This window comes from Magallana gigas, chromosome 7, assembly GCF_963853765.1.
Source record: "Magallana gigas chromosome 7, xbMagGiga1.1, whole genome shotgun sequence".
NCBI classification, from domain to species: domain Eukaryota; kingdom Metazoa; phylum Mollusca; class Bivalvia; order Ostreida; family Ostreidae; genus Magallana; species Magallana gigas.
In genome coordinates, this window is record NC_088859.1 from 21356912 (window position 1) to 21383847 (window position 26936).

A 26936-nucleotide genomic window follows, 5' to 3' on the forward strand; every position below is an offset into this window, starting at 1 on the left:
TCACAAATTGAGCTAAAACTAGTTTTAGTATCGTTTTTGAAAGGGAAAACTTATCCGAAAACTTGACGTGGTACACCCCCCCCCCCCCCCCCAAATCTTTAAAATTCTAATCCGTCGGGGTTTGGGTGGGGGAGATAACTAAATAAAACTTTAATATTTAGGTTAACTTCGTTATTTTTCTTACAATTTTTGTTTATCTGCAGCTAAAGGCTTCTCAAAAATTAATTTTTCTATTTATGAATCTATAAGAAAAATGCATAACACCCCCTTAATGCTACGTTACTATCTTTTACTGTAGTCTATTATTGTCAAAGACTAATTAATTCACAAGCGTAAAAATATGATCCATCAAATGAACTGTTTTACTGTTGTAAACAATAGATTTCGGTTAAAATTATAGCTTTAATATCAGAAACTATCATTTACACTCAAAAACTAGATCTATATTTAACAATCATGAACTGTAGTTTGGACAAATTGGAATATACATGTAAATTACATATGTCAACTCATATATATAAAACCAAAGACCAGGTAAGCAGAGCCTAGTTAGCTTGATCCAATGCAAATTGTAACAATTTCTTTCGATGAGCTCGTTGTCTTACAGTGCTGTTTGATGCCTGAACTCTATATTCTGTATCCACCCCGTTCTAAGCTATGTAGCGGTTTCTCTTCTATTCTGCATAGATTGTCTCGCAAGCCTCCTGTCCTCCCTGACTGCAGACATCCTGGGCCGCCCTAGTCGTGGAGCATCTGCATATGACCAAGTCGTCTGGCACATTCTAATTGTTTTTAGCTCACCTGAGCTGAAAGCTCAAGTGAGCTTTTCTGATCACAATTTGTCCGTTGTAAGTCGTCGGCGTTGGCGTTGGTGTTGGCGTTGGTGTTGGCGTTGGCGGCGTTGTCGTTGTAAACTTTTCACATTTTCATCTTCTTCTCAAGAACCACTGGGCAGATTTCAACCAAATTTGGCACAAAAGCATCACTGGGTGAAGGGGATTCAAGTTTGTTCACGTTTGACCAAGTTTGACCACGCCCTCTTTAAAGGGGAGATAATTGAGAATTATTGAAAATTTGTTGGTATTTTTCAAAAATCTTCTTCTCAAAAACTATCTGGCCAGAAAAGCTTAAACTTGTGTGGAGGCATCCTCAGGTAGTGTAGATTCAAGTTTGTTCAAATCATGGTCCCCGTGGGTAGGGTGGGGCCACAACAGGGGGATCAAGTTTTACATAGGAATGTTTAGAGAAAATCTTTAAAAATCTTCTTCTCAAAAACTATTTGGCCACAAAAGTTCAAATTGAAATGGAAGCATCTTCAGGTTGTGTAGATTCAAGTTTGTTCAAATCATGGTCCCCGTGGGTAGGGTGGGCCACAACAGGGGGATCAAGTTTTACATAGGAATATATAGAGAAAATCTTAAAAAATCTTCTTCTCAAAAACTATCAGGCCAGATAAGCTCAAATAAGAATGAAAGCATCCTCGGATAGTGTAGATTCAAGTTTGTTCGAATCATAGTCCCTGGGGGTATGGCGGGGAGACAATGGGGGAATGGATTTTTACATAGGAATATATAGAGAATATCTTTAAAAATCTTCTTCTAAAAAACCATTTGGCCAGAAAAGCTCAAATATGAGTGGAAGCATCCTCAGATAGTGTAGATTCAAGTTTGTTCAAATCATGGTGGCCGGGGGTAGGGTGGGGCCACAATTGGGGTATGGATTTTTATACAGGAATTATAGAGAAAATCTTTTAAAATTTTTTTTTTAAACTATTAAGCCAGGAAATCTCAAATTGGCTTGTAAGCATCCTTAGATTGTGTAGATTCAAGTTTGTTCAAATCATGGTCCCTGGGGGTAGGGCGGGGCCACATTGGGGGATAAATTTTTATATAAATCGAAAATCTTTAAAAATCTTCTGATGAAAACTATAAGGCCAGGAAAGCCCAAATTTGAGTGGAAGCATCCCCAGATCATATAGATTCAAGTTTGTTTAAATCATAGTCCCGGGGTACGGTGAGGCCACAATGGGGGATGAATTTTTACATAGGAATATATAGAGAAAATCTTTAAAAATCTTCTTTTTAAAAACTATTTGGTCAGAAAAGCTTAAACTTGTGTAGAGGCATCTTCGGGTAGTGTAAATTCAAGTTTGTAAAATCATAGTCCCTGGGGGTAGGGCGGGGCCGCAATGGTGGGTTGAATTTTTACATAGGAATATATAGAGAAAATCTTTAAAAATATTCTTGGAAAGTTTTCAGTCCAAAACTCAGTACTTTGTGTGAAAGCTCAGGTTATGCAGATTTAAGTTTGATGAAACCATGATTCCCTAGAGAAAAGTGGGGTCACAAAATGGGGGGGGGGGGTATATAGGATTAGAGAAAAATCTTCTTAGAGGTACAACAACAAAAGGGGCTTGGTATTTACCAAAAAAAAAGATGTGGATAAAAATTGGCAGATTTTCAATTTTTTTTTTTAAAGCAAGATCTACTGTACTTAGTTGTAAAGATTTTTTGATTTTGATACAGTAATGTTAATTTGATCAGAGTTAAGGCTCAGGTGAGCAATGTGGCCCCTGGGCCTCTTGTTTTTCTTTATATTTCTAAAAAAGACGAAGAAATAACAGTATTTTAAAAAATATGTTCAGTACTTCATATAGCTATAACAGTATAAAGATCAATTAAGTTCTAAATCTTGTAGCACTAAATCTCCTTGCTATGTTCGAAGTTGATACTCCTTGTTAATGTAGCATACTTAGTATTGCAAAGGATCATATCTTCCAGCAAGATCTATCTTCCTATCTTCTCCAATTCTTACCATTTTAACTTGTGTTACATGGTTGTTAATTTTATGTTTTGAAATTGTTGCTGGTATACATATAAAGATTTTGTTTATTTCATTGAGGAAAATTTTACACTTAAATTTAATTTTCAAAACCAGCTTGTAAAACTGAAAGAATAATTGAATGTACGTGTCTTTTATCAAAATAAAGTAGAGGAGAAGTTTAGCAATGTTCAGAAATGGGTTTCCCCTTGATTTATTTTTCTACAATATGCGTACGATATGAAAGGTTATTCTTCTAATTTTAAGATGAAACTGTATTACACGCATATTTTAGAAATTATTTTGATTGTTTACTTGAAGAATTGAAGAATGTGAATAAATCAACAAAGTGAATACTTATTTATGAAGGGTAATGCATTGCTGAATATTGCATTGGGCTTCATTTAAAATGCATGCACAAAACACAAGATAGAGAAACTTCGGCCTAATTAAAATTTTTATTGGGATACAGTTGTATTGTTTTACCCTATTTTTTTTTTATATTTTTAAATTTTCATTTGTCTCCTGTCTCGTGTCAAATGAAGCTAGTCTGTGTGGCACACTTGTGCACAGCAAGTGGTTTTACGGTTATTAGTGATACCCATTCAGAGAGGGCTATAAATAACCCGGACGTATATGTACCCCGTACCGTGTTGATACACGTGACGGATTATTGATCGACGGCAACCTTTTGTACCTGTGGTTCTGAGTGGATATACGATTGGGCTGTTTAAAGAGAGGGGTTGTTCTTTTGTTCGTTATGCAACTTAAAAATCCAAAATACACGTGACGGATTGTTAACGGTTATGAAAAAACATTCGTTACCCGACACTACCCTAAAGTACTCTAGTACCCGGACAGGATTCGCTGCATTCGTACAGGGAGTTTAGTGACATTTGTGAACGACAGCAGGGCGATAGTCTGTGTGGACCAGGGAGAGATCTGAATCAGAGAGAGGGTAATTGTAAAGGAGAGTGCTTTCAGAATGAATGGTCATCCTGAAAAGCCGGAGATGAATGGGCATGCATCCAGCAATGGGCGCGTACCCTCATCAAAGGATGATGAAAAGAAGCCAAATATTCTACAGAGGATAGCCAATAAAATTATCTGGTTCTTTGAAACCGGGTTCGAGAAGTAAGAGCGATTTTCACGAGTGCTATGGTCTGATGTTTACTTGTTTACATGCGTGTGTTATAATAGGGTTAAAAGAACAATTAATCATAAATATCACAATTTTATTTCTAAATGCTACAAGATGGTTTGAAATGGGTGGGGTTGGGGGAGGGAAATTCAAGGGTGAACAAAAATGCAAATTTGGTTTTATGTATGTATTAATTATTATGTTATCTTTATAATTTTTAATTAATGGCATGCATGTATTTCATTGTGCAATCTGACGTTTACTATATAAATCAGAACAATATTATTACAGGTCAGACTCTTAACTTTTAAACCAATTCATAGGAGGGAGAAACATTTATCTAATATAATTTAAAGTAAAAGTATAACAGGAAGTGATTTGCAATTATTTTGATATTTTTGCTTTCAGGATTGGAGTTTTTGTGAGCACACACCCATGGAAGACTATTCTTATCTCGGTCATCATTACTGGCCTCTTCTGTATTGGAGCAGGAGTAAATTTTACGGAGACAAATGACAATAGTGTGATCTGGGTCCCAGCAGACTCGGATTTCCTCGCCCATAAGAGATATGTCGAAAGTGTCTATCCGTCCACAACTAGGTTTTTCTACCTTATATTCGTCTCAAGTAATGTCATGAGTGCAGCTACTACACAGAAGGTAAATCAGATAATTGATGTATATACCAATTTCAATTTCAATTTCAATTTCTTTATTAACCAATTAAGGGCCCTCAAGGGGCAACATGAAGACTGTTGACATACAATATCCAATGAACATAAAACATTCAATAAACATATACAAGAGGGAAAGAGCTGGATGATTTAAAGAACTATGACAGACATGAACAATTAAATAGTATATATGTATATATATATGTATAATTATGTATGTTTCCATACATTCAATATAGTGTCTTCTATATATTTATGTTAAACACCATACATAAATATGTCAAGATACAAATGCACATACAAATTTGAAATAGTTTATCATATGATTGAAAAATAAAAAACCAATATTTGAATAGGAAATACAAATTAAGGCAATGCCTTTTGTAAAAATTTACCAACAGAGTTTAATATATCTAATTCTTCACAGTTTAGAATCTAAAATAATTTTTGTTTATCTAACTGTGTCAAAAAATTTTTGTACGAAATTCAAAATGTTATTCTCATTGCCAAATCAATTAATCCTTATTTAAAAAGTAAGAAGTGAAACTCTGATACCAATATTTAATTTTCAGATTTATGATGCCTATGATGCTATCATGAATATTAACTCTGGTTCTACCAACTTTTCCTCCATTTGCCTTACGTAAGTACAGGTGCCAGCTGCAACTGGTCTTCATATCATAATCTATTCCTTTTCCCAACATGATTAACTGCATTATTTGTCAAGATACATGTACGATACACAGTGCAAATGACCATTGATTTTTGTCCCTCCTAGTGTAGATGATTAGCTCAGTCATACATGTATTGATCATGTTGATGGGAAAATTAGCTGTTTTTTAGTTTAAGATTTTTTTTATTCAGGACATACAAGTATCTTAAATGAATATGGATTGAACAGCAGGCAAAATAATAGCCTATATTAGTTCTCTCCATTAAATGAAAAATATTTGTCATAAGATACCCAAATGTTATGATAACATGTTAAATGATTATTCTAGTTTATAATTAGCAAAGCGTATGCTAAAAACTGGCAATTCCGCATTCACTATTAGTGAATGAGGAATTGCCAGTAAACATGCTACGAATTCATCCACTGTAGGTCTGGCGGAAACTGCTTGGTGACCAGTGTACTGGAGCTGTGGTCATATGATAGTGGCACCATCTCAGGTCTCTCAGACGGGAAAATACAAACAGATGTGAACAGCATTACTACCAGGTAAATGGAAGATAGTAACAGATATCCATTACCTAAAGATTAAATACATCTTTCCACCAAAGCATTTATTGATATTCTTAGTATTTACTTTTTCATTTTAAAAAATAGACCTTAAAGGAATCTTCATTGATTAGTTACTACTAATATTTTTGAAAAGTTCTCATAAATCTTTTTCTACTCTGAAATACTTTGAATTGATATCAGAGTATCTAATACACGATGGATATTCAAGGTTAGAAAAATTAGGTCTTAATATGGACGTATACCTTAAGCTGCTTAACATTTTGTTCCTTTCAGATATGTACCATTACATTTTACAAGATTATTTTTGTTTTGAATTTATTTTGGAATGGTTTTGCCAATTTGGCATTTTAGATAAGTCAGGGTTGTCTCTAAGACCCGGGAGGCGGGGAATTTCCCCGCCTAAAGTGACGTAATTACCCGGCTATTATTGCATTTAATACAATCTAGCTATAAGGTAGACCTCCAGATCCCCTTCTACTTTTTTATTTCTCCCTTCTACTTCAATTTTTAGAGACAACCCTGTAAGTGGAACATTTTTTGTATAAGAATACATGTAATTCATAACATCCTACCTTTAAAACTACGCATTTACAAATTGGCCAAAAGGAATATGGTTATACATATTACTTTCAGCCCTATGTACTCATCTCCCTGGGAGGCTACGAAGGTTCTGGGAGAGAGATCAATGTCTGGATCTACGATTTCTTCAGCAAAGGCTGCCATAATGACATTCTACATCAACACAGTAGGTGGCAATTGCTTCAGCATATAATTTCATTTGCCTTAATTTGTTATGGGCTAAAATTTACGAAGAAACAAATTCAACTCTTTCTTTCAATTTCTGTATTGTTTTGTCAGAACAGACATTATAGCTTTAGATAAATTATATTTTATTTTCCCTCATCTTCACTATATATGAAAGGTATATCTACTAGAGTTCAGTTTTGAGGGCACCCTATAGTGATCTATAGCTTTATTCTTCAACCATAGACTGAAACCTCCTAGTCAGAAGTTAAGATCAAATCCAATTCCTTTTTATCTTAATTTCCTTTATAAAGGTGTCACCGTCTCAATGATTTCTATTTACACCTATTAATATAAAATAATTTTATTTTAGGTAATTGTAATGTTAATTTATTAATAAAATGATTTTTTTCTAAGGTAATTGTAATGTTAATTTATAAATAAAATAATTTTATCTTAGGTAATTGTAATGTTAATTTATTAATAAAATCATTTTATCTTAGGTAATTGTAATGTTAATTTATTAATAAAATCATTTTATCTTAGGTAATTGTAATGTTAATTTATTAATAAAATCATTTTATCTTAGGTAATTGTAATGTTAATTTATTAATAAAATGATTTTATCTTAGGTAATTGTAATGTTTATTAATAAAATAATTTTATCTTAGGTAATTGTAATGTTTATTAATAAAATGATTTTATCTTAGGTAATTGTAATGTTTATTAATAAAATGATTTTATCTTAGGTAATTGTAATGTTTATTAATAAAATAATTTTATCTTAGGTAATTGTAATGTTAATTTATGTTAAAGAAATCTCGGCTGGATGGTCAACAAATTAACCATCAGATCTACCGAAAGTTTTGAGATATGATTTGTATAGCTATAAACAATTGTTTAGTAATGACAGAAGTCCATGTGTTTTACCTTCTCTATTTGAGTATTTTCCTTTATTTTTATATAGAGCTCTTCTCATAAAGAAGATCAATTCAGTCTGAAAATGGCCACTACCATCGAGCCCTCTTAAAAATCGTTTCAAAATGAGAGAGACAGTTATCTTTCTTTGATCATACAGTATATTTAATTTTTGAAAGTTATACGTGTATACTTAACTATAACTTTATTCAGAAAACTTTAATAAGAAGTCAACAAACACGATTGCATCTTCTTTTTAGCCGGATGACAAAAGTATTGCCGAAGCTTGGGAACAGCTGGCCTTGGACAGAGCTGAACAGGGATTTGCTGGCATTGACAAGACCTATTATTTTGCCACAAGGAGGTAAGAGAGTGTCTCTGCCTGTAACATTCAGGAGTGATTGATGTATGTTGGACTTCTTTTACTGGTAGTCTCCCTTAAAAAACATTGAAAAGAAAAAAATCCTAGGGTAATAGAAATTTTTGAAAATCTTATTATCGGCCTGTGCAGCTTGTTGTGGAGGGGGAGATATGGTAGCATTTCTATGTGTGCATGTTGGTTTATTGATGGGTTGTGATTAAATGTTTAGTTTAAGATATGTACATGTAGAATTTTATTTATAAAAATGTTATATGTACCGTACACTTATTGTCCATTTTCTCTGTATAACAGCCGTAGTGACGAAGCTGGGGACACCATACGTAAGGACGTCAATCTGCTCTCAGTCGGCTACCTCCTGGTCATCATATACCTGTTTATTGTCTTTGGAAGACTCAACTGCGTAGAACAAAGGGTAAGATACAATAGTTTTGTAAGGCTCAAAATTCCTTTAAAAATTGAGGTAGCTCACTGCACCTTGAAGTTGTTTCTCAAATCTGCAGAAAATAACTTTGATTATGATTGATAGCATGATTGTTAAGAAGTATACATGTCATAGTCAAATAGCCAAAAAAAATTAATTCTGTAAATGTGAACAAAAGTCCAAGGTGGATTCAAACTCACGATCTATGGTTCAAAAGCCCTAGACTTTAACCACTTAGGTTGCTATTCAAACAAATCGATAGATGCAAACTTGTGACGCAGTGTCATAAGATGTATATGTCTGTGCGTTAAGAGGTACCTTAATGATGTCCTCCTAAAACTGCAGTTTTATTCCTTGTCTAGTATTTAAATAAACACAACATAGATTACACAGTTGATGTAATGTCAATCTCTGCTATTGACCAGGTGGGATTGTCCCTGGCCGGTATAATAGTGATCGGAATGTCCCTGGGGTTCTCGTTCGGCTTGTCCAGTGCTGCAGGATGGGAGTACGGACCTCTTCACTCCATTTTGCCTTTTTTACTTCTTGGTGAGTGTATTTTTTCCATAAATAAATAAATTAATATACACTTAGACATCTAGAATAGTTTGGAAACTAAGAGAGAGAGAGAGAGAGAGAGAGAGAGAGAGAGAGAGAGGCAGGCCTAAAAGAAGTCTTTAATACATTCCATACTAATTGGACAATAAACATTATGTGAGTGTTTACTATGTATTATCTTTTATTTCGTAAATAAGTGAATTGAATAAATTTGTGATACCGTAAAGTCTTGTGTATAACATGCACTGTATTTCAGCCAAAATTTAATCAAACGTGGGGGGTGCGGTTATACAGAAGAACAAAACTTTACCCAATTTTTTAATGCCGTGATTCAGGATACCTCGGGAGCAAGACTGCCGATGTTGCGTGTCATGCAAGTTTTACGAGTGTAAACTAAACTTACTTTGTCAGAAATACCTTATTCTTTAATTTTATAATATCCATATATTAAGTATTCATTCACTCTGACCGCTGTTCCTTGCATCAAACAAGTTCTCGCCAGTGTACCGGTATTTGCCATTACATACACGTAACCAGCCACCTGTTGACTTGGCAGTTGATCAATGTTTAATAAACAATTCCCTGTGTCATAAGCATGCACCTGTCTCATGTTTGACTTTAAAGGTTAATCAAGTGGAGGAAAATTAGCAATTATTATGATTTGATATGAATTATTTTCTTTCCCCGGTAAGGCAATTAAATGTTACTGCCTGTTAAAAATAGACCAATCATTGGTACTACTTGATAATGAGGATATACGTCATACAAACGTTTTTTCATAATGTTTTATTAACAACAATCAAAGAATTGGACTCTAATTGATCAATTAAATCTTTTTTTTAGTTGTTGTCTGGTTTGGATCTTCAAACTATATTATTTTTAATCACTTTTATTACATTATTAAAACATTCAGTACAATGGCTTTTCAATAATCTTGATTGAAAATTTCTTTTTTATTTTTTTGGATGCATATTATAAATAGGAACAGGGTTTTTTTCATCATTTTACACCCAACTTTAAGGGTGCATGTTATACATGGGATATACAGGAGACTTTACGGTATATTGTACAGATAATCGATAATTATATCATTTTTAGCTCACCGAGCTGAAAGCTCAAGTGAGCTATTCTGATCACATTTTGTCTGTCGTCCGTCTGTCCGTCTGTCCGTCCGTCTGTCTGTCTGTCCGTCTGTCTGTAAACTTTTCACATTTTCAACATCTTCTCAAGAACCACTGGGCCAATTTCAACCAAACTTGGCACAAAGCATCCTTAGCCTAAGGGGATTTAAATTTGTGAAAATTAAGGATCACGCCCTTTTGCAAAGGGAGATAATTAGGAATTTATGAAAATTTTCGAGAAATTTTCAAAAATCTTCTTCTCATGAACCATAAGACCAGAAAAGCTGAAACTTGTGTGGAAGCATCATCTGGTAGTGTAGATTCTAATTTGTGAAAATCATGACCCCCGGGGGTAGGGTGGGGCCACAATGGGGGGTCGAAGTTTTACATAGGAATATACAGAGAAAATCTTTGAAAATCTTCTTCTCATGAACCATAAGACCAGGAAAGCTGAAACTTGTGTGGAAGCATCCTCAGGTAGTGTAAATTCTAATTTGTGAAAATCATGACCCCCGAGGGTAGGGTGGGGCCACAATGGGGGGTCGAAATTTAACATAGGAATATATAGGGTAAATCTTTAAAAATCTTCTTCTCATGAACCATAAGACCAGGAAAGCTGAAACTTGTGTGGAAGCATCCTCAGGTAGTGTAAATTCTAATTTGTGAAAATCATGACCCTCGAGGGTAGGGTGGGGCCACAATGGGGGGTCAAAGTTTTACATAGGAATATATAGAGTAAATCTTTAAAAATCTTCTTCTCATGAACCATAAGACCAGGAAAGCTGAAACTTGTGTGGAAGCATCCTCAGGTAGTGTAAATTCTAATTTGTGAAAATCATGACCCCCGGGGGTAGGGTGGGGCCACAATTGGGGGTCGAAATTTAACATAGGAATATATAGAGTAAATCTTTAAAAATCTTCTTCTCATGAACCATAAGACCAGGAAAGCTGAAACTTGTGTGGAAGCATCCTCAGGTAGTGTAAATTCACAGTTGTGAAAATCATGACCCCCGAGGGTAGGGTGGGGCCACAATGGGGGGTCGAAATTTAACATAGGAATATATAGGGTAAATCTTTAAAAATCTTCTTCTCATGAACCATAAGACCAGGAAAGCTGAAACTTGTGTGGAAGCATCCTCAGGTAGTGTAAATTCTAATTTGTGAAAATCATGACCCCCGAGGGTAGGGTGGGGCCACAATGGGGGGTCAAAGTTTTACATAGGAATATATAGAGTAAATCTTTAAAAATCTTCTTCTCATGAACCATAAGACCAGGAAAGCTGAAACTTGTGTGGAAGCATCCTCAGGTAGTGTAAATTCTAATTTGTGAAAATCATGACCCCCGGGGGTAGGGTGGGGCCACAATTGGGGGTCGAAATTTAACATAGGAATATATAGAGTAAATCTTTAAAAATCTTCTTCTCATGAACCATAAGACCAGGAAAGCTGAAACTTGTGTGGAAGCATCCTCAGGTAGTGTAAATTCACAGTTGTGAAAATCATGACCCCCGGGGGTAGGGTGGGGCCACAATGAGGTGTCGAAGTTTTATTACATAGGAATATATAGAGTAAATCTTTAAAAATCTTCTTCTCAGAAACTAATCAGCCAGGAAAGCTGACACTTGTGTGGAAGCATCCTCAGGTAGTGTAGATTCAAAGTTGTGAAAATCATGACCCCCGGGGGTAGGGTGGGGCCACAATGGGGGATCGAAGTTTTACATAGGAATATATAGAGTAAATCTTTAAAAATCTTCTTCTCAGAAACTAATCAGCCAGGAAAGCTGACACTTGTATGGAAGCATCATCAGGTAGTGTAGATTCATAGTTGTGAAAATCATGACCCCCGGGGGTAGGGTGGGGCCACAATGGAAGGTCAAAGTTTTACATAGGAATATATAACATTTTTGAATAAGTTTTCTCGTTATGTCACAAATGAGATAATTTTATTACTATGCCCTGAAAATTGCTGAATCACACCGGAAACAGTTATATTGCCCTCCCGGAAACAGTTATATTTCACAGGAAATAGTTATATTGCCCTCCCGAAACTGTAATATCACCTTCGCGTGCAAGAATTCTGCATATTTATTACGTCGGGTTCGAAACTCAGCGAGCCAGTTGCTATGCAAACGTAAACAGATCAGCGAATTTTAAACATGTCAGGCCAACGTCTGCGGTTTGTTCATCTAAATTCAGAGGAACTATCATTATTATTGATTAAGAATCAATGATCAGCGTATTACTTGACGTTTTACATTGTACATTGACTAAATATGAACATGTGCCATTAAATACTCTTGTGAATTAAATAAATATGTTGATAACCCGAGTTTGATTTGTTGAAAAATGTTATATAACATATATTACATGTCTTCTCGGGCAACAATACCAGAATATTTGTCCCTCGTTGACAGGAAAGTCCTGGAGTGTTATGTCGCCCTCTGCCTTCGGCATCGGGCGACATAACACTCCAGGGCTTTCCTGTCACCTCGGGGCAAATATTCTGGTATGTCGCCCTCGAAGCCATGTAATATATGTATAATATATGGTAAATCTTTAAAAATCTTCTTCTCAGAAACTAATCAGCTAGGAAAGCTTAAACTTGTGTGGAAGCGTCCTCAGGTAGTGTAAATTCAAAGTTGTGAAAATCCTGATCCCCAGGGGTAGGGTGGGGCCACAATGGGGGTTCAAAGTTTAACAAAGGAATATATATGGTAAATCTTTAAAAATCTTCTTCTCAGAAACTAATCAGCCAGATGATTCTTTATAATTGTTAAGACTTTGGCCCCAGGACAATTCTTTGGCCTCACAAGAAGGTTCAGAGTTTATGTACGTTTATATTCCATATATAAACAATTGTTAAGGATCTTTTTGAGAACTGCAATACTCAACATATGATATGACTATAAAATCGTCCTGTTAGAAAAGGGACTAATGATTATAAACATAAGAATATCCAGGGGAAAATGGATTTTATTTATACAGGATCAACATGTATTATTATACAAATATTGACTGGGGTTGAGGGCAACATTGATTATATTAGCCCCCGAGGGACGAAATATTGCCCGACGCGAAGCGGAGGGCAATATTTTCGTCCCAAGGGGGCTAATATAATCAATGTTGCTCGAAAACACAGTCAACATTTGTTTTGTTATATGAAGAAACAAACCAAAATTTAAGAAAATAATTAAAAACAGCCGTAATTTTCTCAGCTCAACAAAGAATTCACGAATTCAATTTTGTGCAAAGTTCATTTCCAAAATATACTCAGCATCAAACGGTCACTGGTGATATTCCGCCGACCGTAAGAATTAACACATTGATGTTTTACTTGATTTTACTTCACAGTAATTCGCAAATCCTTATATCTTTTATGATAGCAAACCGTCGCATTGCGCGTCCGTTGTTTACTTGCCTTGACTGCATGACTGTCTATTATGACGTCACCTTGTTTTGGAGTCGCGATGAGTTATTTACGTCATCGTTTACAAAGCAACAAATCAGAGGCGATTATTTGAAATACAGGAAATGTTCTCGAGATATTATTCCTAGCCGGTCAATATCAAAAAAATATTGACCGGTCAATATTTTTCGGACGAGCTAATATTACAATTATTGACTATTCATCTATATAGAGTTATATAGGGAGAATATACTACTGAATATAACAATGTACATTGTCCAGATAGTTTGTATTATGACTCCATTAAGCTGATTTTATCATACCTATTGTTCCTCAGGTGAGCGATGTGGCCCATGGGCCTCTTGTTTCCTCTCCAAACATGCACTGTAGCACTTTTCATTGTGAGCTTACTTTGCCATACTGGTGCTTTAACTCCATAAGAAATGAGCATAATATCTTCTGATATTTTACTCTTTGATTTGCAGGTATTGGGGTAGACGACATGTTCGTTGTTGTCGGGTCCTATCAGAGCCTCAGTCACCATGAACTCAGTTTGCCCTTGACCCAGAGGATGGGGAAACTACTGAGACATGCAGGGGTGTCCATTCTGGTCACCTCAGTCACTGATATCCTGGCTTTTGGAATTGGGGCAACAACTGTGAGTGTCGATTATTCAAACTAAAAATCTTGAGAACTGACACGAAATCAATAATAATGTACTACTGTATACAAGGAAATATTTGCCCCCGTTTTATTTGCCATCGTTTTCATTGGGCATATTTAAGACTGGACGAAATCCAATGTCTCAAATTATCTTTCTTTAAATGTACCTGTGTCTAGGTGAATTCAAGATGGGGCGAAACTGCAAGTGTAAAAGGGTAAAAATTACATGGAGCTAGAATAACCCTATATACATTATGTAAATTTAATAATACGTAGGTCATACTAATGTGCCATTTTTGACATTTTTGAAAACTATAGTAAAATTGTAAACTTGAGTAATTTAAGTTAAATCTCTAATGGATTATATGCATATTCTTGCTTTTATGCATCACTTATGATTGCATGAACAATGATATGTATAATTTGTTTTATAATGATATTTTGCAGACTTTACCAGCTTTGAAATCATTCTGCATTTTCTCCTGCCTTGGTATCCTTGGTCTGTTTTCCCTGTCCATCACCTTCTTTCTGGCTTGCTTCACACTTGACATACAGAGAACTGAGCAGGGCCGAAATGCCTGCATCTGTTGTTATAAGCACAAGCCAGATTACAAACCCAACAAATGCAGTCAGAGGAACAACTTCAACATATTCCTACGCAAATACTACTCCAAACTCATATTGAAACTACCTGTTAAGGTGAATATTTATATGGTTGAAGTTCAGTGTTAACAAAGCATGTTAAGACAGTGATTTTGTGTAAGCAGGGATGAAGTTGCTTTGTGAACACATCATGACGAGCTTGGGCCTGTCTGTAATCTCAGTACTTTGATTGTAGATAGTGGTTGTGGTGATCAGCGTGGGTTTGTTGGGACTGAACATCTGGGGATTTGTCAACCTCAAACAAGACTACAACGACAACTGGTTCTTCCCGTCCGACTCCTATGCACACGAATTCAACGAGATGAAAGACAAATATTTCCCGGGAGGGGGAGCCATTGGTGGCGTCTACTGCAGTAAGTGGGGACAATGTTATAACGTTTAGCTGAGGAATCATTTAAATTCATATGGGCCAAAACTTTTGGATTCTCTTGGTGTTTGTGAAAAGACTGTGTTTCATGACTAGTTGTGGATTTCCTTTCATGGGAGAGAAAATTACTCATGGGATCCTTGAAAATGGAGCCACTATTAATTCTTATGAATCCACAGTATTTTTTTTTTATTCAATATAATAAGTGTTTTAAAATTTAAAACCATTTTGAAGTGTAATGATTATTTGTTGACTTTCTTATCCATGTCATTATAAGTGTCATTATGTACACATTTTTAAAACATTAAAACTTTTGTATATTAGAATTATCAATGGGTAAAAGTTTTTTAAACCAAATTTTTTTAAAAATGTAAAGTATACATGTATAAATGTCTGTTTTAACTTTATTTCTTCAGAGAATATTGACTACCATGGATCTAGGTCTAGATTTGAACTTTTAAACACCACCTTGTCCTCCAATCAGTACATCACTAATGGTTCAGTGGACAGCTGGTTCAAATCCTACACAGACTGGTTGGATAACAACCCTACAGCGGCCTCGGGAAAGACAACAAGTAAATACGTCATTATCTATGGAATTGTTTTGTTGTTGATAACTGCAGATTCCTTTATTTTACACGAGTACTTAATTCCACAGTTTTGCATCTGATTCAAATCGCGAGAATATAAAATCCCGAACGCTGAATTTTAATCATAATTCCAAACAGTTTACATTTGTCTGAAAAATAAAAGCAAGATTTTAAAATCTGAGATGTGCTTCTCGCAATTTTAAATGGATATTAATCTCTGGCGTTTAATTAAGAATTTACAGTAATTTCAATTACCACCAGATTTATTAAAATTGTGTTTTTGAAGATATGAGGTGCAGCTTTACCTCATACCATACCCTGCAAAGAATGTGATACAATAATTAATGAAGATAAACTCAACTATCTCAAATTTTACCTTAGAAATAATGAAACTAGAATGATGATCTGGCTGCCTAAATCAGAATTACATAGCATTTTGTTTGGTTGGTTTGAAAGTATTTTTATATTAATTACTTAAAGGATCATAAGCAAGTTCTAATGACTGACAAGTTCTTTTACTTAATTCTTTTAATATTGTCTTGTAGACAACTATCCAAACTCAGAGAATGACTTTGCAGACCTCTTGTATACCTTTGTTACCACTGAAGTAACTGGCAAGCGGCATGCGCGTTATATAAAGTTTTTAAACAGCACAGGAACTCTAGATATTGGTGTAAGTACATGTAATATGTACTATAGTACAGGTACCAGTAGAACTGAAAAATCCTCTTGGGTACTTAATTATCTGGCATTAATCTATGAAAGAGCCAGTATGTTCGTATTACTGTGGATGATAAGTGATCTTCAGTGAAAGAGAATCAAAAGTATCATTGATAACATCCATAATTGCATATTTTTTTCATTTTCTTATTTCTTATTGATATCTGTAAATGCAGCTTCACTAATCAGAACTATCAATAGAGGGAAAACCTATTTGATTCCGTGATCACATTCCATTACATTGTGAAAAAAAATTGCGAAAACTAACACCCCATGAATGTTAACAATTTCATGTATGTAGCATTTATGAACTGCAAGTTGTCATCTCTGAGACTTTGTTTTTTAGACGACCAACATACCATATCAGCACATTTCCTTTGATACGGCCGCTGATGAAATCGTTGCTATGGACTCTGTTGTTGATTTGGTGAAAGGGATTTTCTCAGAGTCTGAGTGTTTCCCTTATGCTCGATTTTATTTACAATGGCAGACTAATAAGGTAAGATACCAAATGGAGAAACATTTATTTTGATCATGTTTCTAAATTTTTGATGGTCTACACCTGGGATTTAAATACATCAAAAATGCTAAATTTGGAAGGAGATTGTTGAAAACATTTACTCTATGTGAATCATTAGATAATTAATAGATATTTTTAGTAAATATTTAATGGATCTGCAGATGTTGAGAGCAATTGAATTTAAAGAGTACATAATGAGTTACAGACGTCAGAATGCACTGATTCAACATCGTAATTAACACTCTGACTTCCAGTGATAAACATGCTCATATATTATATGTTTACATCGTAAGTCTCGTGTATAGCATGCACGTGTGTGTAATACACACCTCCAAAGTTGGGTGTAAAATGCTTGAAAAAACTTCTGTTCCTTTGTAAAAAAAAATTCAAACAAGATTTTTGAAAAAGTCATTGATGTGGATACCTTATAAAGAATTCAAAGTGTTAAAAAGTAATAACATTCGCAGATCTAAACCAAAACAACAAAAAGTTTTTTTATTGTTGTTAAATTAACATTAGAAAGAAAGGTAATTAAATCATAATTAAACTTTGAAGTCGAATACGAGACAGGTGCATGCTTCTGACACTGCTTCTGTGCATGCTTCGGACCACGTGTAGTCAGCAGGTGTCTGGATATGAAATGGCGAATACATGTCTGAGAGGATTGATATTCTAATACTTGGAAATAGAATTCATATTAATGAAGATATTCTTGATGTTAAGTATACATTGTACACTCATACACAACTCGCATAACATGTAATACTCCCACAGTATTCAGAAATGTGCTCTGAAAAAAAATGAGTAAAATTTTGTTCCCATGTATAATATGTAGCCCCACTTTTGATCAAATTTTGGCCCCCAAAAAAATGTGTATTATTCACAACACTTTACGGTATAAAAAAAAATTAATTTCATACTCAGATTAAACAATGAGTATCTTCATCTTTAATATTATAACCTTTGAAAAAAAAAAAGTCAAGAATGTAAGTCTACAGTTTTTCCCAATGGTCAAGCTTAGAGAGATTAAATTACTTCATTTGAATACAATGTTACAGTATATGTTTTTAAATGTTGATCCTCTAACTTTTGCATCTTAGCAAAAACAGTTCATTTAAGCATAGATTTAATAAGGATAGTGATAGATTTAAAATTGGGTATATAGATCGTGACTTTTGAGCTACACAAAGCCATTATTTTTTTTTCAAGGTAAATTCAATGTAATGTATTGTGAAGCATTGTTATTCTAGGAAACTTAGTCAGATTTTAAATGGTACAAACAATTTAAATATTTTTTGTGGTCGTATGTATTCCTACACCAGAGTACAATATTGCTTGGATACAATTACCAGTTATCCCCAAATATTTCAATTACTGATACATATGTATCATAGAGTTTGATAGCATTAATTTTATCTTTAAATATTACACAACATGATTCATATGGGGTTTTCCAATCTATAGCTTGGAAGTTTCGTTGGAAAAGCCTGATGATTCATAATTATCGTTAATTTTTTAAAAATATTTTTAAATGGATAATGAATCCCAACAACAACCGTCAGTACTTTGATTGCTCTTTGTAGGTGATCAAGAATGAACTGTTCCGTAACTTGGGACTGGCGGCGGCCTGTGTGTTTGTGGTCACTCTGGTCCTGATAGCCAACCTGTGGACCAGCCTGCTTGTCTTTTCCTGTGTCATCATGACCCTGGTAACAGATGTCTTCTTTGTAACTGATTACCCCCCCCCCCCCCTTTAACTCTCTTTATGAGCTTATTATACCCCTTGCAACAAGTTGCAGGGGTATTATTTTTTTTACCCACCATCCATCATTCAGTCAGTCAGTCCGTCAATCCTGTTTAGTGTTTCTGTCGGCACAACTCCTCTTTAAGTGCTGCACAAAATTTCACACTTTATTTATTAGGACTAAGGACACGACGTGCAGGTGCAAATATTACCAGGAAATTCAAATTCCATTAATTTTTTTGGAAATCAATTTTTTGCCCTTTTGAATTCATACCTTTGGTCATATACATGTACATATTTTGAATGAAGAAATGAGCAGTTTGTCTGCGGACCTGCTTTTAAACTGCTGCATAGAATTTCTTAAAATGTTTTAGTAATTCAGAGTGCAATGTGTAGGTGTGCATATTACAAGGAAATTCAGATTTCATAAATTTTGAATGGAATCTTTGGCATTTCTGAATTTAGAAATTCGTGTTTGTTAAAGACAAAAAGTATAGATGTGCACATTTATTTTTATGTCCTTATTTTATGGGAATTATGCCCCTTTATGGAATTATTCTGTGTTATATCTGCCGTTCCTTTGTGTAGCATTGCCAAGTAATGGGGGAGTGTGGGGCATGTGACCTTGCTCACTTGTTCTTTTCATTTTATGACAGCTGAAAGCTCCTTTTGTAGGTTGATGTGGCAGGTATCATGCACCTGTGGGGCCTCTCCATCAACATTGTGTCCTGCATCAACCTTGTGATAGCCATTGGTCTGGCCGTGGACTACTCGGCTCACATCGGCCACTGTTTTATGACCTTTGTTGGAGACAGAAATGGTAAACACACTCATCATGTATCATTTTTGACAATTTGGCTGATTTCGGTTATCTATTAAAAACCTGCATGAAAGTTTGCAAAAAAAGGTTGAAAAAAGGTGAACATATTGAGCCATCGACATCACATTGAGATATGAATATGAAATAAAAACGAGATTTCAAAATCTGCGGGGGTTGCTTTTCATGATTTTACGCAGAGACTAATTAATTCATCGCATTTAATTAGAAATCTACAGCATTGATTAAGTCCATGTATTTCTTGACATTTTGTTTTACAGAGCGTGTGAAGGCCACCCTAGTGGAGATGGGAAACCCTGTATTCAGTGGTGGATTTAGCACATTTTTAGCATTTATCCTGTTAGCAGCCAGTAAAAGCTACATCTTTACCACATTTTTCCAGGTGCGTAGGGCCAGAGCCCAAAAGTTTTTTTTTCATTTACCTGGTATTTCAATAATTGTTTGCTCTGAACTACAAATGAACATGCAGTTGCACATAATGAGTGTCTAATTATGTATGTTGAAATTAGCCGAATAAAATGCACACCAACTGTAGATTTAACCTAGCATTAAACAGATTTTTATTGTAATACCAACACATGAAATTCAGATGGCTCTTGAAATGTTTGTCTCTTATATTAATAAGTAGCATTTTGTCTATAGCTTTCTTTACTGGCTGATTTTGGGAAGATGAATTTTTCCTTTCTTCTTTCATTCTGGTTAGTTTGCAAACTCGCGGATAGAATTAACAATGTAGCAATTGGCTGAAGACTAGAATCAGTCTTTATATATAAAATGAAATTTGATCAGGTAGAATTATATCTGAATTAATTTCTTACACTTCCACTGCATAAACATATGGAATTTTAAGTTGTTGTCATATTTTTGCTAAACCATGAGAGATTACTGTAGACGTGGAAAAAATAACGCTGTTTTTAATTTCACTATGTTCACGGTCAGACAATTTTCAGTGAACATTAAGCCACCGTGAATATTTAATGTGTATTTTCAATCTCTGTGTATGCCGCCATTACAGATATTACTGGTAGATGAGTGGAACCTTAATTACCACTTCTCTATCATAATTATAGCACTTTAAAAAATGCAAGCATAAATAATATGTATGATTAATGTTAATTAAACAACTAATTACAACGGAACATTCGATTTACCTTTGTCTTTTAACACCCCTCAGCTCTGCGGCCCTATCAAAGCCATTGTTGTGAGGACGTGCGCTAATTGCTACTTATTATTTCGGACATCTCCATAGATTCCTGACACCCTGTGTGTTGTTTGCGATTGGCATTCATATTGAGCAGTTCATTTTAAAGGTTAATTGTTTATAAGGTCGTACAGTTTTTAAACAGATTAACCCCCTCCCCCCCCCCCCCCCCTCCCCAATTTTCATGCTCAAAATTTTGGGTGCGCAATATACAATAGTGCGTATTATCTTCTATAAAATACTTAAATTATTTTTCTGATAGTTTTTAATGGATTTATGACTGACCTAACAGGATTCCAAAGAAAAATTATGTAAAATGTATGGTAATATGTTAATAACATATCTTAAATGTTTTTCAATCTTTATTAAAATTGAAACCAATTGGCCGTGAAATTAAGAACACCGTGAAAGGTACTATCACAGGAAATCATGAAATTTTAGACAATTGGAATTAAAAAGACGTTTACAGTTAATGAGGGCAAAAAAAAAACATGCTATTTTGAAAGATAACTGTCCATTTGTTGTAGATCTTTTTCTTGGTGGTGATATTTGGTTTATTCCATGGTCTTGTTTATCTGCCGGTCCTGTTATCTTGGATCGGACCGAGTGCCTATTCCACCGCAGACAGGCGCTACAAAGGCGACGATGTAGACTTGGACAACAACAAAAGCTCCTCATTGCAAGGACACGACAATCTAGCCATGAAATCAACTGTAAGTGCTAGATTTTGAAAGAAATACAGTGCACAGGTAGAAGTAAATCTATATTCATGTAATGTTAATATCAATTTTGTAGAAACTTAGAAGTCTAATGTAGAACTAGCATAAAATGCACATGTACTTAATGTTTGATGGCTGACTCATAAAGTACTGAAATTAACAGTAGGTGTGGATTTCTCAAGTCAGTAAGTAATATGGAGTTGAGATGTTAAGGTGGCACCGTCAGCTTCATTGGTCTCTTGCCTTCATAGATGAGTCTTTCTTTAGGTGTTCATCTCCCAAGCTTTTAGTATTTCGAAAGAATATTTGATTGAAAACTCTGCTAGACATATAAATGTGCAAATATTTTGATGAGATTCCTGCATTTACTGGCAAATAAATGATTCTTCATTCTTTTCCTTTTTATCTATTGCCCAGAATGGTAAAGGAGGTATACTCTAAATGTAATTGTGCTTTTGGTTTCGTCATGTATTTTCAAATTAAGTTCATATATATCATTTTGATTTTGTTTAAATTTTGTCATTGTATTGTATCAATTTCATTCCCAGCATGAGCAAATAAGAGGTATACATGCATATATATATATATATTCTAACAATTATAGATATAGCAAAAAGTTGTAAAGATCATTTTTGTAATGATCAAGCTTTTATCATTTATATTCTTAATAATTTTATATGATAAAGAACAGAAAAGATTAATTACAACAAGAAAGAAAGTTTATAACCTAAGTATGTACCTTGACCCTTTGTCAAGGTCATTTGATTCCACTCTGATTCAAAGAACTATATTTGATAAGGTCAAATATCTGCCCCAATTTTTTTTTTCAATTACTAAAAGATATCATATTAAAATCATATTTTCAGTAAACATTATACAGAAAATGTCTGTCGCAGTATGTTAGAAAAGCAAAAGAATACCATGCTTTGTATAGTCCTCAGGGGATGCTTATTAGTTTGCTGCTGTTACCTGTCTCTTTATGATTTTAATTTCTCTACCTTTCCATCAGTTTTTGGTGTTTGTTTAAATTGAATTGGAATCTGAAGACATGTAAAATGTAAATTAAATATCATGCAAATACATATTTAATATGAAAGAGGAATATATAAGCACTTAATTGAACATGTACCGGTAATCCTTTTGCTTAATATGAATTATATTAATGTTACAGTGATATTACACATATTTAGTCTGATAACAAATTTGTCAATAATTTTTATTAAAGTAAATTCAATTGAAAGAAAATTTCAAAGTCAACATTTTTTATGGATACTTCACATTTAACATTTTTGTTGCTTATTTTGGAAAAAAAAATCAAGAAAATAAAATAGAATGTCTTGTACCGATAGTTAAAATGCAAAAAATACAGGTGTTAAAATAAGCAAATGTTCTTTTTTTTTTTTACAGAAAAGTAATGGCCATTACAGCGTACCAGTAGAGCCACCCCCAGACTACAATAACACAGATTTACCATACATTCCTCCCCCTGATTACACTCCTCCCCCCCAACACAAGGGAATGGCCAATGGAAAAGCTCCTCAAATGCATGGGAAAGCCCACATTGCCAATGGGCGGATAACTCCTGTCAGCTCATGAAAGTGATGAAAGTTTTGATCTTGCCATGGATGACTGTGATAATATTTCTGATAATCCCAAATGATGACTAATATAGCCAGTAATTTTGATTTGAATTCAGTGTTAATTTATTGTGGTTTATGTCTAATGTTTGAATTTATTTGTTTAGATTTTTTTTTCCTTTTCCACACATTCCTAAATAGTATTTATATGGTGGGGTTTTATTAATCTAGACACAAATAATCTTGATAACTTCCCCCATCCAAAAGGGAAGGGGATTTATTTATGATATTTTAGAATATTTATTTATATGGATGCTTTATTAATCCGGTTGATTTGGCTGGGAATAAAGATGTCTGGATTAACATGGCTCTACTGTGCATATATGTATATCTCCCAAGATCTAAGAGTCTCAAGTTCCAAGACTTGTTCCATGTAATGAGAATGAATCTCACAAAGTCTGATGTCTGTAAGGGGAGTTTGTTTGGTCATTTGAATGTTATACTTGTAGTATTATAATTTATCTGGATGCAAATTGTTTATTGTACATCATCTATACCGTATATACAAAATTTGGACCAGTTAAGTGGAATTCATTGAAAAGATCTTTCATCTCCAATCTTCAACCCTGTTTTAAGGAGTAAGGGTTGTTCATTTTAATTACAAGATAGATATTTTTTAGTGTAACTGGATTCTGCACTCAGAGAAAGAAAACCAAGTGTAACTTGAAGAAGTTTTCAATATTTACATAACTCTATCAATACAAGCATAATATTTGATGTCATGTCCCCTTTGCTTGTTTTTGTTCTTGTCTGTTATTTACGAAATTTTTTATTATTGTTGGTATTCAGTATGTTAACTAAGTAAAATTGGAAGTTTTGCATATATGTATTTTGATCTGTAGTTTTTACATATCATTTCATAACAACCTTCATCTTCAATTCATAGACCAGTGAGTGATCTTTTTTTCTCATTTTTCTTACAATGTGACAATCTTCATCTTGGTAACTCCGTATGTCTTTGCTAGCCTTGGTGAATGATCCACTTGGAGAGGAGTGGATTGTCACCTTTCGGTTTGTGAGGATGGGAATACCAGTCTTCTATAGAAATCAGTGGCTCTGAACAGGGCCTCAGATTTCAAAAGAGTTCTTTACAACCATATCCTATGGAATTTTTTTCTCTTAATTTGTGGGGTTTTTTTTTTAAATGACAGGTACTCAGTGTTTAGAATGCATTGGATGATCTCAAAAAAAAAAAAACTGTCATGTGATATGATTGGTTTAAAGTCCGCAAAAAAAGAAAAATCATTGTAGAGGGAGTCTTAGCTGAATTTGGTTACAGTCTATTTTTGTGGTTTATATGAATTACCTTGTGCCCTTTATATTATGCTAACAATATACTTCAGTTTAGTAAGGTTTCTCTTTTTCCTGTCTGTGATAATATATTTGTTCCTTTGACATTTTTGTTCTCTTTGATATAATTTATTCTGTTGCAAATCCATGATGATCATACCTAGCATCTTTACAATTTCTACAATTTTTCTTTGACATTTTGGTTTATTTTTAATTTTTTTTTTAAAATATTACATATCATGACACAAATTGCTGTGGACCTTATGAAATATGCATTTTATTAACAGTAGTTGACATTCCATTATTGACTTAACAGAAGATGTACCGATACATGTATTCACCACTCATGTCCCTCGACAATTCTTCTTGTCTCTATTAATAAAGCATCAACTTTCGTTCAGTTGAGCTGTCATTTTGTTAAATGTAGTGTTATATGTTATTGACTGTTCAGTCTTTTTTGTTTTACAATTTATCAACCCAGTGCACCTGTATTAAACACCTATGAAGGCAAGGGGGGTCAGAGGGCCGAATGGCAAATATATCATTTATACGTAGGGTCTTGTCATATTCTCCACAATTTGTAACAGTGTAAAACCTGTTGACTCTTATTTATTATTATTTAGTGTGAGTTTTATAAGAATCGTACATTTATATTACATTAATTAACATACATGTTTAGATAATTTATCAGGAAAGGAGTAATTTACAACAATGTTAATTTTTTTTTACGCTTACTGTGCTTTAACTCTTGAAGAGCATAATAGACAGAATTCAGAGTACATGTAACTGCTCGCTTTAACGTGTTGTTTTCTGAAATTGATGTGTGTCGGAATTACAATTGCTTGTTTCTGCATTTTAGTTCTATCATAACTAGATAGTGCATTTACCATGTCTTTCTGATTTTTTTGTGTGTTACTCAGTTTAATTTGTTATAATTCATCCAATCAATTGAAATCCAGCTATCGAGATGCACGGGGAAAATTTTTGTATTGCATTGAAATATTTGACAAAAAATAAATTGTTTTATTTGAGATTTTTTTCATCATCAATTTACGAGGGAAATGGTACCGAGAGTTATCTCGCTTGATATTGCCAAAAATATTTATGTTCGACGCTCTTCGAAATAGTAATGAACTATTAAAATGCAGATATATCATGGCAAATGTCAATATATATAGGAAAATTGGTTTGTCTTGGAGAAAACAATTCCGATAAACGTCAGCCGAAAAGATGAACTGCTCGGCCAATGACAGGTTTATTGAGCCAGTAGCGGAATTTCATGATGCGAGCAGCGATTTGGGAAGAAATCTAGTACAGATAGCCGTGTGTGACAGTAACGGCGCTTTCCCAATCGATGTCTCGCCCCTTCAGTCGTCTGGTCATCCGACAGTAAAGGCATTGACAGTATTCCCATAATGTGTTAATTAATTGCGCCGTCTGATCGGTAGCTATAGACATGGCTAGTTGCATGTAGAACCACCCTCTCCCACTATTCTGTCTACTCTATATACTCTATTGTACTAAAAATAAGTTGTGCTTTTATTTGATATAAAGGGTTATATAAGAGGCAATTCTTTTCCAATAGGGAAGATGACCAAAAAAAAAATTTCTTTGTTTTTAAATTAATAAACCGTGATGGGGAATGGTCCTATTCCAGGTGTCTTTTTTTTATACCGGGATGTTCAGACTTGCTGAGTAAATAACAGGATGAATGCTCATGGTGTTAGGTATTAATTTTTATATTTGAAAATTTAGCATCAGCAGAATCTGGAATACAACTGACATAGAAGTTTGAAAGTGGGAGAGGGCATCTCTACAATTTTTAACACAATCACAAAAGAAGTGGGGGGTGGGGTCCGTTTAAGATTTGTTTTATATGTAAATTCAAGAAAAAATGCCTGTTTCCCTTTGCCCCTTCCCCATGTTGCTACGTACATACAATAGGAGAAAAATCAAAGCTATACAATGCGAGTTGTTTCCCCTTCAATTCAAACGAGTAGGCACGTTTCAATTCATACTCAAAAGGTTTCATTTGGCTATCTTTTAGTCTTTGGACATCTGGTAATCAGTAGATTAATTAATCCATGGATTAGCGAGACCCTACTCAACACACAACCTTGTCAATCTCGACAACCCAAAGCTAGCGCAGCTGTCCGCTCTTCTAATATTTGACTTTGAACCTGTTCATGAAATTTTAATAATATATTTGGCATCAGTTGCACGTGCGACTGTTCCTTTCAGTCAATATCGGTCGTCTGCCACCGGTTCCTGACCCCGCAAATTCACGTGCTGGAATTGATTTTTACGGTTTTCAGGTGTTCTGGGAGGAAATCTGATTGCATCAAAAAAAAAATTAATTTACAAATCTTGAGAGAAAACCCGGCAGAATTTTTTTTTACTGTGGGCTAGTAATCAGTACACCACAAAATCGACTTAGAGGCCCCAGCGACTACTAAGGCTTTTGTTTTATTCAAAGTCGGCTTGCATGCGCGCCATGTGCCTGTGTCGCAAGCCACATGGCGTGTGGGTTCCGTATTCCCATGCCGTGGTACTTATTG

At 34.5% G+C, this 26936-nt stretch overlaps 1 protein-coding gene across 3 annotated transcripts; it reads left to right on the forward strand.

Moving 5' to 3' along the window:
- The first annotated feature begins 3425 nt into the window (after positions 1-3425).
- On the forward strand, positions 3426-25407 carry LOC105344814 (patched domain-containing protein 3). Of its 3 annotated transcripts, XM_011452703.4 has the most exons (20): positions 3426-3954; positions 4370-4619; positions 5206-5276; positions 5736-5852; positions 6510-6621; positions 7799-7902; positions 8212-8332; positions 8767-8890; positions 13912-14084; positions 14537-14788; positions 14928-15105; positions 15536-15694; positions 16255-16382; positions 16776-16928; positions 18533-18658; positions 19369-19513; positions 19792-19913; positions 21260-21445; positions 22000-22015; positions 22859-22999. In XM_011452703.4, exons 1-20 carry the CDS (start codon positions 3806-3808, stop codon positions 22864-22866), a joined length of 2694 nt encoding a protein of 897 aa, XP_011451005.3. In that variant the 5' UTR covers positions 3426-3805; the 3' UTR covers positions 22867-22999. The 3 variants fall into 3 exon arrangements, with proteins under 3 accessions (XP_011451005.3, XP_011451004.3, XP_019929466.3); XM_011452702.4 differs by lacking the exon at positions 22000-22015 and having other exon boundaries at positions 22859-25407; XM_020073907.3 differs by lacking the exons at positions 22000-22015; positions 22859-22999 and adding an exon at positions 21615-21862.
- Positions 25408-26936: the final 1529 nt, after the last annotated feature.